We start from the raw sequence: 12,664 nt of genomic DNA on the forward strand, positions 1-12,664 counted from the left end.
GGTCATCTTTGAGCCACCAATTGAAGAATTTGCTGTGACATTTAGAATTTTTTTTTATTTGTGTAATATATTGCTCCATATGTTCTGTTCATATAATGTATTATTTATCGTTTTAAAATAAAAATGATTATACCATATCAAATGAATTATATAGCATTTTTATGTGTGAAATGGGCATAAATGGGGCCAAAATCTATTTTTGTCCGTTACCATGGCAACCAAGGCGGTAACCTTAATTTTGAATGTTGATTATGTCATACTGTATGGGCATTAATCACCTGAAAAAGTTTCATTGAAATCGCCATTGGTGTGTGCCACAGCCCTACAGTAAGATTTTGGTCCTTACAGAGAATTGATGTTAAAAGTTGACTGAAAGAAAAAAAAAACGATGATAATAATAATATTGGTGTCTCATCATCAAGTATCAAACCCCTTCTGTTTTCGTTTGTTTCCCAATGAAATGTATGCAAAAAAGCAAATTTAAATAGAAAGGCATATCCACCACCTTTCCATTTCCCATTGTCTTGAGGAAACAGGGGCCCGTTTTACAAAAGAACTTACGACTAAGATAAAAAAATTTTGTTGATTATAAAATTTTGAAAAATTGATGATTGAGTTTAAGATTGCTATCACTAAAATATCTTTCTACACCCCTTTTAAAATGTTTAAAACCATTTTCAATTGAATTCAAATAAGAAAGCAGAATAAATAAATTTGGGTCTTAGTCGTAAGTTCTTTTGTAAGAAGGGCCTCAGGTCTATTCACAGCAGAGGATACACCCTGCATAATTGTTTATACCTTGTGAAAATAACAATTAGCTGCATTGTATAAACAATTGAAACATATCCCATTACAATTTCGTACGATGTAATTTAATCGTCAATCATGTAAACAAGAGAAAACAATCAAATGTTCTTATATCGATCAGATTATATAAATTTTAGTATATCGATAATAAATGAACCGTGTTACAGTGTATACGATAACTATTTATGCTGTTAAATAACCAAAAATCTTATCTACTGTATTTAAATTTAAACATTTTTACTTCAAAGATGGTAGAATAATTTAAATGAATATTATGCTACCTCCTCCATGCACCTGATCCCACCTCTGGTGTCTTGGAGGTCCGTGTTTTCTCTGCTCCAATTTTATATTGTTTAATGAACTTTTGAGCTTGAATACTATTCGTTATCTTCATATGTTTCATTACAAAGAATCACTTACCTGGAAGTATTTTGTCAACATTTTTTTCTTTTGTGAAGATAACTAGGGTCAACAAAATATGCGACCTTTAGTAATATTGCCGAAAAATCTATAGCACCTCCAACCCCCATCCACCCCCTTCTCACAAAAATACGTGTGTGTGTTAATCCTAAATTTTCAAGTCGTGTTACTTTAAAAGTATGTTGCTACATGTATACAAATGAACAAAGACTGGACCATATCATTAGTATCTAAACTGTTATCTTTTACAATTTTTCTATTGAAAACAACTTGTCTGCTTTTAGTAAAATAAAAACATATTTCGATCCTAGTACATGGCTTTCCTTTTGAATCCTCGCCAGCTCATTGTCAGGCAGATTTGAGAAGAGCTAGGGGCTAAATCAATGAATTTCCCTTCACATATTCCTTGTTTAAACTTTATAAACTTCAAAGGAATATGGCTTATTACAGGTCAGATGTGCTTGGTGTTTATGTAGTTTCATTTATATTAGTTGGTTGAAATCTACCGTTTCAGTGTCTCACTGTTGTTCTTGAGGAATTCAATGACCCATTGGATTTGTTCTCTCTGAAGTTTGGTTCTTGATGTGCTGCCACATTACCAACAGCAGCACACGTTGTTTTGAAAGGTGCATTGATTTGGTTCTTTTCGAATGATATAAGGAGATTACAAAGAGTTTTTAAGCTTAAAAGACAATTAAATATACCGGTATATAAATTTGAAGCTGAGCAAACAGGGTCCTTAAAAATGACGATTTTTGATCTCCTTTGTTTTATCAACTTGTTAATCATAGTTTTAAAAAAAAATGATGAAATAAGATTAAAAAAAAATTAAGTCACTACGACATTCAAAAGAACCATACATTTTTTAAGATTGTATGGCAAATAGGTACAGTAGCTGGAAAAGTGATAAACCAAGTTTGTATGCAAAAGTACTTAGTGACTTGTAGGTTATTTAAAAATATTCCTCAAGTATTTTTCATTCAACAGAATGGCAAGCTAATTCAAAACATTTTCTTTTATACTCCTTACCAGACGACAAGATTCAAACATGTTTTTTAAAATATTAAAAGGTGCATTCCATTACGTTACGTTCACCGATACATGACTTACCAAGTTTTGCTCTATTTACGACTTTACCATAATTAAACTTCCTTTATTTGAAGAAATCAAACGACGCAGTTTACCCGGCAATATTTATACTTTGAAAGACATGAGTGATTTCAAAGTTTATTGGATCTTGAGTATATTTTCTGTTGTATCTTCAGATAGTAAGTTTAAATTTGATTTTGTTTTTAAAACATCTAGACTGGGTTTTATAACTGTAAACACCTTATTAACTATTTGGAATGTCTCTTTATTGAAGGTCAGATTCTTTTAAATAGCTAACTCCCAGTATTAAACAACATAAATTATCGTCCCATTTATCCATTTATAAACAATACATTCTGATATGTATGTCATACGTTTCATAATACATACCATGTTAACAGAAAATATAAAAGAAAAATAAACAAGTTTCACGGTGCACATATTGTCGATCAGGAGTTGAACAAGTGTACGATAAGCATTTCAAAAAGGACAATTCTTTTCATATTGTTTGAAAAGTTTGAATACCATCAATATGCATTGTTAAAAGCTTAAATCCGAGAGTTTTAAATTGTTATATGCTGTACTAAAAATCAGCCTACAAAAAAGATAACTGTTATTAATAGCGCATACATTTATCGTTTTCCGCCTCTTCTACTCTTCTACTTATTAAACAATAATAATTAAAAGCAAAAATGTAAAATGCATCTCTGTTTCGAAATAACTTTTATCTATATTAGATGTAGATGTCCTTCTCTAATAACCTATTACAGCTAAATTTAAGTTTGATTGCACAGTCGATAAAAAAAGATCAAAATTGCCATTTCTCTCAGACCAAACCTTTCTTTTTAATAAAAATTTTCACATACATTATTGTAATCGTTATCCATCTTTTGAAGTAGAATTAAAGGAGTTAGGTAGAAGAAACTTATTTCCAGAACCTCTCGTACATTTTACACTGTAGAATGTTCATCTTTTGGAATAAGATTAAACATACGCGTATCCTGTAGTAATGCCTTAAAGCATTGAAATTATAAAAATAAACCACAGAGGCCATAAGGGATTGAAAAACTACCTTTTTTCTACGAGAATCTTTTGTCCAGAATTCTTCATTTCCTTTATAAATATAAACCTACCTTTTGGAGTTTGATTGATTTCGCAATGCTTTAGAATTTATTTATTTTTTATGCAGAAGGACAGTTCGGGGTGTAAAAGAATTTTATTTTAGAAGGTTGTTCCCCAATCCTATTTTTACATTATTCAATGGCTAAATCATCATTTAGAATATGAATGTTGTACTCTGTAGATGAGACTTATTTTATCCTAGAAGCCAATCACGGGCTGAAATCTTTTATACATAAAAACCGCCTTTCCAATATTGCTTTTAAAACAGAATGTATACTCAATTATTTTTTATATATAATTTTGAATTGGATTTATTATATGAATTATTAATTTCAGAGTATAATGAATGCATGAAATATAAAGATGATGAACAGCAATTACCGGTATGCTAAAAATTCATTTAAACAATACAAATCAGAAGCAACATAAACACAGAGCTTTAAAAACATCAGAAGCAGGATCAGAAGCCATGGAGTGCAAATATGTAAATAATGGTCTAACATGAAAAACGTCAGTCAGCATGACATAATGATAGACTGTACTTACTGAAAAGGTCATTGTATCAACTACAGAATAATGACTTTAAAAGAGACTGTTGGTATTCTTGTTTCTCCAACTTGTTTGTCAATAGCTTGCCTCGCTATAAAAAGTGTTTGCATGTAGATCCATGTTCTTGTGTATCTAGTCAATGGGAGACATAAATCCCATGTGCAGATGATTAAAGTATATTTACTACATAAGTAAGCAAAGTTGACAATAGAAAAGCTCAGGTCAACAAGTTTTTATGGCACGCCAAATTCACAAAAATAAGCTTAACATAGTTTCACAGTCGATAAACTAGGTTTATCGGTTGTAAACTATATAATAATTTACGGACTGTAAACTATAGTTAACAATGTTAATCTATATTTTACATCTGTAAACTATAATTAACGCGATAATCTATGTTTCAGAACCGTAAACTATACTTAACATTGAAAACAATCATTTGCGATTGCAAAACATAGATTACTGTAAAGTCATATATTTTCGAGGGGTCAAATTTTCGTGGTTTGAGGAAAATCTCTTGGTTCGTGGGGATTTGACTTCGTAGATGAAGAATTGTTGAGCAGTTATGTATGTTACATTTTACATTTCGTGGCGGACACGAATTCGTCGGTATCTTCATACCTCGAGAACAACGAAAATTAAACCCCAACGAAAATTTGTGATTTCACAGTATCTGATAAATACAGTTTCACGATTTGTAAACTATGGTTTACAGCTCTTAACTATAGTTAACGATCTGATAAATAAAGTTTCATGATTAACAAAAGTACTCATAACGGTTGTAAATTATAGTTTACAGACGTGAATCAATGTTTATCAACAAAATCTATTGTTGACGTTTTATTACAGACAGATAAACTTAGACTAGCATCCGTAAATTTTAGTTGACAACCGTTAAATACAGTTTTACAGATGAAAACTATAGTTAACGAATTGTCAGCTATAGTTCACCGTTTGTAAACTATAGTTTGATTTACAGTCGATAAACCTAGTTTATCAACTGTGAAAGTATGTTTAGCTCATTTTTTGTGAATTTGGCGTGCCATAAGTTTTGTTGTTAACTAGTCCGCCAATAACGTGTTTTTATAAATTATAAAATGCATAAATATGAAAAACATATCTAAATTTGTGGCAATTCTATTTTAAGCTCAGTTGGATGCATCATGCATGTAGACATATGAATAATAGAAACCATTGGTAATCAATAATACGTCGTCAATATATCTAAATGTTGATGGCCACCGGGTTTTTTTTCTTCATGTTTAAGGTTTTAAACACACTCTGCTTCATATGAATATAAAAATAGGTCTGCTTATAACGGGATGCATTATTGTTACACTTATCTAAATATAGACTACTACTGTAGCTTCTTTGCTAGTTAAACAGGTGCAAAAGAAAGTATATTTAGAGGCAAAGTTAACTTGGAGGTACACGGTATTTTATTCAGCCCTGAGGACCGGGCTGCTCTATACATATAAGTTTAAGTGTTGGTGTATGGGGATTGGGGTGGGAAAAGTTACCGGGTATTCAGAATGAAAGATTTTCTAAACATTAAAAAGATTGTAAATCAGAATGTTCTTTCCCTTTATGAATTAAGAGATACATAATATATTTACTTCCATAAAGTGAATTTGTAAAAATATTAAGATTTTGATTTTTAATATATAAAGTTGCTTATCATTTACTATCGAAAAAACGACAGGTCCCTTTTTCAGAACATCGAATTTTTCTTGTCGCATACTCTACACAGTTCGTGTTTTATATTCTTTAAGTACGTTTTTGAAAATAGGTGATGAATGACTCTAATTTCAAGTTATATTCTATGCAGCCAACATTTACTTCAGGGATTGATAAAGTTTAAATGGTATCGATTTTGTTCTATTTTCATCCGACTATAAGTTTTCAAAATATTCTCGACTATCGTCTCCATCATTAAGAAGCATGCCTTTTTCACACATATCGAAGCGGTTTGATGATCAAGACCCATTTCCATTGTTTACTTTATTTATTTCCAGGGCGACAATTGATGGTTACATCAATGTTTACTTGTGCTTTCCGACGATAGCTAGTTAGATTTGCATGTTTGTACAATGACTAATAATAAATAATCAATAGAAATGATCAAATTCTCATATTAAAGGAAAAGACAATAGGAGTGTGGTTCTGTATTTCAACGAGGAGAAAAATAGTTCAAATGTATCATAAATCTTTAAAATACATTTTACATGAATAAATTCAAAGTATAAACGTTAATATTACAAACACCTAGAAAGACATTATTTCCATAAAAAATTACAGATAATTGACAAAAAGTGAATCATAAAGCTTGCAGAGTATAACTTAAAATAACGTATTTCGGTCGTTATCTTTATTTTTTTTCTCAAGCATAGATATAATGAATGAATTCAACTAAAAATTTCCGAGTTCATACCCACTGGAGAGAGAGAATTCTCGTTTATTTGAATGAAATACAGACTGCAGCATTCATGATTCAGGTGTTTAATGCACGATTCTGTTATTTATACACACCAAGCACACATTACGAATAAAAGTAAAAGCGTATTCCGTTTAGACGATATATGCACTGAAGGAAAAGATTGTTTAAATAAAAGAAAAATAGAGTGTGTAAAGTGTAATTCTTGAGATTCAACATAGGGTAGCATGCCTTTAACCCCAAGAAAATTTTTCAAAGATAATGAAGTAAACGAATGTTACAAATAAAATTTTAAAAAAACATTTAAATTATGTTAACTCTAAATCAAAATGCAGATTATTCTATCTGTATTAAAAACTACAAAAGTGTGCAACGTACTAAAAGCCCTTCTGTTAAAAAATAGATAATAGTTCCAGAATTAAAATGCAAAAGAAAAATGCTATATATTTCCATTTCCAATTGTTTTCTCTGTGATAAACAATACAAAAGTCCATCTTGTTAATTTCTTTGTAATACCTGTGGTATGTATATTTATCTATTGAAATACTACTGAAAGGTCAAATGTTAACCTGCATGTATATGAGTGGCGTATAAATACACTGAAGAAATTTTTTTTTGTTTAATTGTTTACTAAGTAATTAGATATGATATGTCTTAAAAACAAATTAAAATACAGCATGAATTATCTTCGGATCAAAAGCAAGTTGCTAGCGAAACGATGTTCATTAACAGCGAGGCCGAAAACTCCACTTCCGTAAACAACCCATCTGAAGCACATGGAGAAATCGCCACAGCCACACACAAAACATCATTTGATTCAGGCATCCGTCCCTCAGTTATAACCATCCGACTTCGTAAGCAACATAACTTCCTCTGCTATTTTAACATCCACACAAATCGCTTTCCTGACCAACCCCCGTTTCATCAACTGCAACAATGCATTCAATATGGCGGCGGTGAAGTGACCTAGGTCCTATAAACGTGTTTGCTTACGACAACCTAAATCTATGTCACATATATAATTTAAAGTAACAAGATTGCTTTAATCATAATTTAAAATTCTTTTGTTGTTTATTTCATATATGTTGATATATGACTACAGTAACTAAACATTCATTAAATTTGTTTCGTGTTTTATGGGACTATTTTTTTATTGTAAAATTTGACGTCATGGGACGGGTCAATGGAAAATAACACGGAATGCATCGTGCATTTCAAATCTACTAAATTAGACGGTGATTCCTTAAATATTGAATACAGTTACACGTATTTATGCTTAAATTATATATTTTTCTTAAAATATTTTTTTATTTATTAGAATATTTGTTATATTGCAGCTATTCCATCATCAGTCCCGAATCTTTATCCCTCCTACGGCATGCAAGTTGATTCTTACAGTAATAGATACACAAGGCATATTTATGAGGGCGATTTAATGAAATTCGAATGTTATTTGTCTTCATTGGGGGATCCACCTATTACATGGACATGGTATTGTGGAGAAGAAGTGATGAAAAACGTTACATTTTCAAGCAACTACTTGCATACATACATGAATTTCACTGCTACACGGAAACACGACAAAAAACCTTGCTACTGCAGAGCAAAATCACCTTCTACTATTTTATTCTACGATGAAACCTCTCGGTATCGATACAAGATGCGTGTATATCGTAAGGATAGAATTTATATAAATTCTTATCATTTTGAAATATCTTTTTTCTATTTTTAGCAATTTCTTCTTGATGATTTTTTTTAAATATTGTTCTATACATCATTGTATTTAACCACTAAAAATTCTGAATTGTACACCTTTCGATAAAACAACCTAGTATAACACTTACACTTGGTGATTTAATGTTGACTTTTCTAAGATTCACCTTGGACACGTCCCCGAATTTATACATTGTCTCCTAGAAGTGTACAGAACGGTGAATACATTCACATCAAGTGTATTCTCACAACACTGGGATATCCACAAATATCCTGGAAATGGTTCTGTGGTGAAGAGCCTCCCCAGAATGGGGTGGAAGTAGGAACAGAGACATACTTAGCATTCAAAGCGTCTCCATCTCATGACGGAATGGTTTGCAGATGTAGAGGAATATCATCCTCTTCTTCTTACTATACATATGACGAGGTATCAGACCCTGTGACGATCACCGTTTTATGTAAGATTTATTGAGCTTACCTGATATTTTTCTAAATAGTTTTTGTATTTAATAAATAGCACAAGGCTAGTATTTATCTAATCTATTATCTGACCCTATAACAAATTTTCTAGACTCGTGGACATCAGCTTAACATAGGTCTTAGTTCTCGTTCGTGACCCTTCAAGTACCATAAGCCCTCAATATTATTATAGCATAAAATGAATTTAATCTTGTACTATTTTTAATTGAATTGTTTTCCTCTCTAAAATACGGATGGCATTAGACAAGAGAAATTAAAAAAAATCTTCATTAGAATATCTGGTTCTAACAGATATTGTTCAAGGGAGGCATTTATAAAATAGTGATTTTAAAAGGATATTGCATTAAACTGAAATGGATCATGTGTTGTCCATTTCTGAAGCATTATTTGAAAAAGACCCAAAACTTATAATACAAAATATTTTTGTTTAGCTACGACCAAAGAAGAATCTGACTGCATATCATCTGCAGCTTTTGGAACAACTACCGGGATACTGGTGGTTGTTATATTAGCGTTAGTCTCCATCTTAATATTACAGTATATCAGAGTAAAGAAAGAAGGTTTCTGCTCCTGTGAAAATTTTGGTTAGTGCTAAAGAAAAAGAAATCAAAATTTAGTAAAAATTCATATTTCTCAAAACTGATAAAATAGAATAGTTTGCTTTGCATCTTTTTTGAATATAAAATTTGATAACTTCATTTATCGTGAATAAAAATTTATTATACAATGTTGTACATTATAGAAAAAATTTGATGTAATGTAATGAACAAACTACTTTTCTGAAATTTATTCAACGATGAAATTTCAGGGAAGGCAATAGAAGGAAAAACAAGGTATGTCTAATTTCATCTGCTTGTCTTTTTTGTATTTAAAAATCTCAAAAGACAATTTAAATACTTATTTATTAATTGAGAGAATTGATTTTTGAAAAACATTTTTTTTCATTTTAGTGAAAACAGCGGTGAACAAAATCCTACATATATCAACGATCAATCCTACGAAGTACTGGAAATTAACAGAGAGAGGTAATATTCTACATGGCATTGTGTTATGGAATTACATAAGAAAGATACCGATATATATATATATATATATATATATATATATATATATATATATATATATATATATATATATATATATATATATATATATATATATATAAATCAAAATTAAATCCAAGATAAACAAACAAGTTTACGTTTAATTTTTTACACTAAGCGCTTTCGCCGTTACGGCTCTTCAGAGTGTAACCGTAAAATATATATATAAAGCATTCTAGATCAGGATTAAGTTATGGTTTCTTAATTCTTTATTCAATATTATGAATAAATGATATAAGGATGATTTATTAAAATCAAGATCAAAATATTTCTTATGCATTAAAATTTCCATTTTAATGTATAATGTAGAACCTGTTATATTCATTACGATGAATTAAAACAACAACTTCTTTTGTTTTCTACTAATTATCAATATTCAATTGTCAACGAGTACATATGACTCATTGATTGTTTTTTACTTAGTGAAAGAAATTTTGTATTCTTTTTTTTCAGACTCTAGACAAATCTCAGGTAAGAATTGTTTTCTAACTGAATTTGATTTGTATTTGTTTTTATGGTTCTGCAATGATTTTATTTTTTTCTTCAGAACCTTGGATTTCAGAAGATTATGGTACTTCAGTTGTGATACATTGTCTTGACATTTCTTAATTTGCCCAATATATGCATATTTTTACTCTGTGGATAATTTTGAAAATTATGTTTTGTGTACAGATTACTAACATGAAAACCATTAATCGTTTTTACTATGTGTTAAGTTTTTTCACAAAAGTATGCTTATAGAGCAGATTTTGTTAATAATATTGATGGTGATATTTGTTTTTATAAAGTTTGCAGCTAATTCATAAATAAAATGTATCTACTAATAATATATAACAAAAATTTTATGTTTAGATAAACTATGTAATGAATTTCACAAAACTGTTTAAATAAGTTTTCATTTCAATTAGTACTTCAATTGAAGTAAATTAAAATCTGCAATTTGATAAGATTACACATCATCGACGTAATAAAAACACATACTGTGTATATAAAGCCAGTTGCAATAAATCACATAAGTTTCCCAAAGAAAGCATAATTTTAAATATTCTGGCGCAAAAGTCAAAGAAAAAATACATAATCACATCTTTTTACAACTACTCTACCAAGCTGTAAATGCAGTAAATGCAAAATATATTACAGAATTTGTCCAATATCTTATGCATGTAAAGAAGAAAACACTTGCTGTGGACTTTAACTCGACATTTAGATATGTATCGACGACGTATTGTCAATTAAGATATATCCTTGAGATAAAAGATACTAGTACCACAGAGTCAGACACATCTGTTTCATATTTGGATATCTCACTTGAAAAAGACGTCAATGGTAATCAAAAACCAAGCTTTATGATAAACGTGATGATTTTAACTTTTCAATCATTAACTGCCCTTCCTTATGCAGCAATATACCTTCATTACCTGCATACGGAGTTAATATATCTCAGCTGATTCGATTCCGATTCGCAAAAGCATGCTTTCGATACGTATGAACAAAATCTAAAACGAGGTAAACTATTGATTAACAGGTTGATGAAGAATATCAGCAGTCTCTTTTACAGTCATCATTTTGTAAGTTCTATTTTCGATACAATTACCTTGTCAGCAAATACAATTTCTTATTGAGTCAAATGCTGACTGACTTTTTCATACTAATTGTTAGTCCATTTTTCAAACACTGAATTAACGACGGATTTTTCTGTTATTTCCCAACCATTACAAGGAGCACAACGTGGATGTGAACGATCGGCAGGGAATGTTCACTCCTCCATGGCACCTGATTTCATCTCTGATATTTTGGAGGTCCGTGTATGCTCTGCTCCTATTTTGTATTGTTTAAGGGACTTTTGATGTAGAATACTGTTCGGAAAATCTTGCAATTGTACTATGATATTTTAAAAATCATGTAGTAAAATTTCAAATGTTTCTATTAAAAAAAAGGACGAAATTTAACTCTAGAACACGACTTGTCCAGACTTTAATTATTAATTTTTATTGCAATAGCCATAATATTTTAATATCACTTGGTGGGATTTCTTAGCAGTATCCCAGGGTGTCATGTTGAACTCACAAATATTTCCTCTTCTAAAGATATGAATCATAAAACTCATCATCCTATACGATTTGCAGTCCCACTTACTATCCCACCATTTTCCCATGGAGAAAAAATGTCAGATGGGGTATTTTCATCCATTGCGATTTTTCTCCCATGAATTTGTTCAAATACAATAAATCCCACGGATATTGACAATCAGACATTTTCTTCTATATATCGTGAATCATGGAATATATCCCGTAAGATATGACAATAACAAATCACTAACCATTAGCTATAGAATATATTCCACGGTAATCAATGTATTAGAGAAAAATCTGAGTTTAAGGACTTCATAACTTCAAAAGAGGAAATATTTGTGAGTTCAACATGAGACCACGGAATACTGCTAAGAAATTCCATCAAGTAATTTAAAAATATTTTGGATATCACAATAAGAAATGGTAGTAAACAGTCTGGACAATGTCATGTCTGGAGTTTAATGTCGTATTGATTTACGTTTATTATATTTATAAATATACATTTTAAAGGCGAATGAAAATTTTACTTTAATCTAAGTCTGTTTCATGATCCCGGGGCCAGACGAAGGTGAAGAGACTTTACTTTGGCTTAATTTTAAATGAACATTATAGAAAGACAGAGAGAAGCAAAAAATAAAGAAAGGAATGAGCAAGGACAATAACTAGTTTTACATCCAACTCTTTTCAACTTACATCGAGACTTTTTGGCAGCAAATGGCCAGGAACATTAAAGCTGGAAAAGAGAAAAGTCGAAGAATAACGATATGCACACTGAGCCACGGGGAGCTGAAAATTTAGGCAAGTATGAAAAAATGATTCAACCAAAGTAGCCCTATCATTCATTCGATTAATCGGCACCAACACTGCGAGTTGTC

General features: G+C 30.6%; 1 protein-coding gene across 1 annotated transcript; it reads left to right on the forward strand.

Moving 5' to 3' along the window:
* Positions 1 to 1,779: 1,779 nt before the first annotated feature.
* On the forward strand, positions 1,780 to 10,481 carry LOC134243808 (uncharacterized). Its single transcript, XM_062726039.1, has 9 exons — positions 1,780 to 1,853; positions 2,391 to 2,495; positions 7,759 to 8,094; positions 8,296 to 8,592; positions 9,046 to 9,198; positions 9,423 to 9,447; positions 9,565 to 9,639; positions 10,171 to 10,188; positions 10,265 to 10,481. The coding sequence occupies exons 2-8, from the start codon at positions 2,438 to 2,440 to the stop codon at positions 10,175 to 10,177; spliced, it is 951 nt and encodes a 316-aa protein (XP_062582023.1). The 5' UTR covers positions 1,780 to 1,853; positions 2,391 to 2,437; the 3' UTR covers positions 10,178 to 10,188; positions 10,265 to 10,481.
* The last annotated feature ends 2,183 nt before the right edge of the window (positions 10,482 to 12,664 follow it).

The sequence above is a fragment of the Saccostrea cucullata genome, unplaced genomic scaffold (assembly GCF_032062105.1).
Source record: "Saccostrea cucullata isolate Sc308-1 unplaced genomic scaffold, CSIRO_AGI_Scuc_v1 ctg4829, whole genome shotgun sequence".
Lineage (NCBI taxonomy): Eukaryota > Metazoa > Mollusca > Bivalvia > Ostreida > Ostreidae > Saccostrea > Saccostrea cuccullata.

Bases quoted from the DNA above. Each gene is read 5' to 3' on its own strand.
- LOC134243808 (XM_062726039.1), top strand. From the start codon at position 2,438: ATGAGTGATTTCAAAGTTTATTGGATCTTGAGTATATTTTCTGTTGTA. The intron at 2,496-7,758 runs GTAAGTTTAAAT...GTTATATTGCAG, and splicing joins TTCTGTTGTATCTTCAGATA to CTATTCCATCATCAGTCCCG. The intron at 9,448-9,564 runs GTATGTCTAATT...TTTTCATTTTAG, and splicing joins GCAATAGAAGGAAAAACAAG to TGAAAACAGCGGTGAACAAA.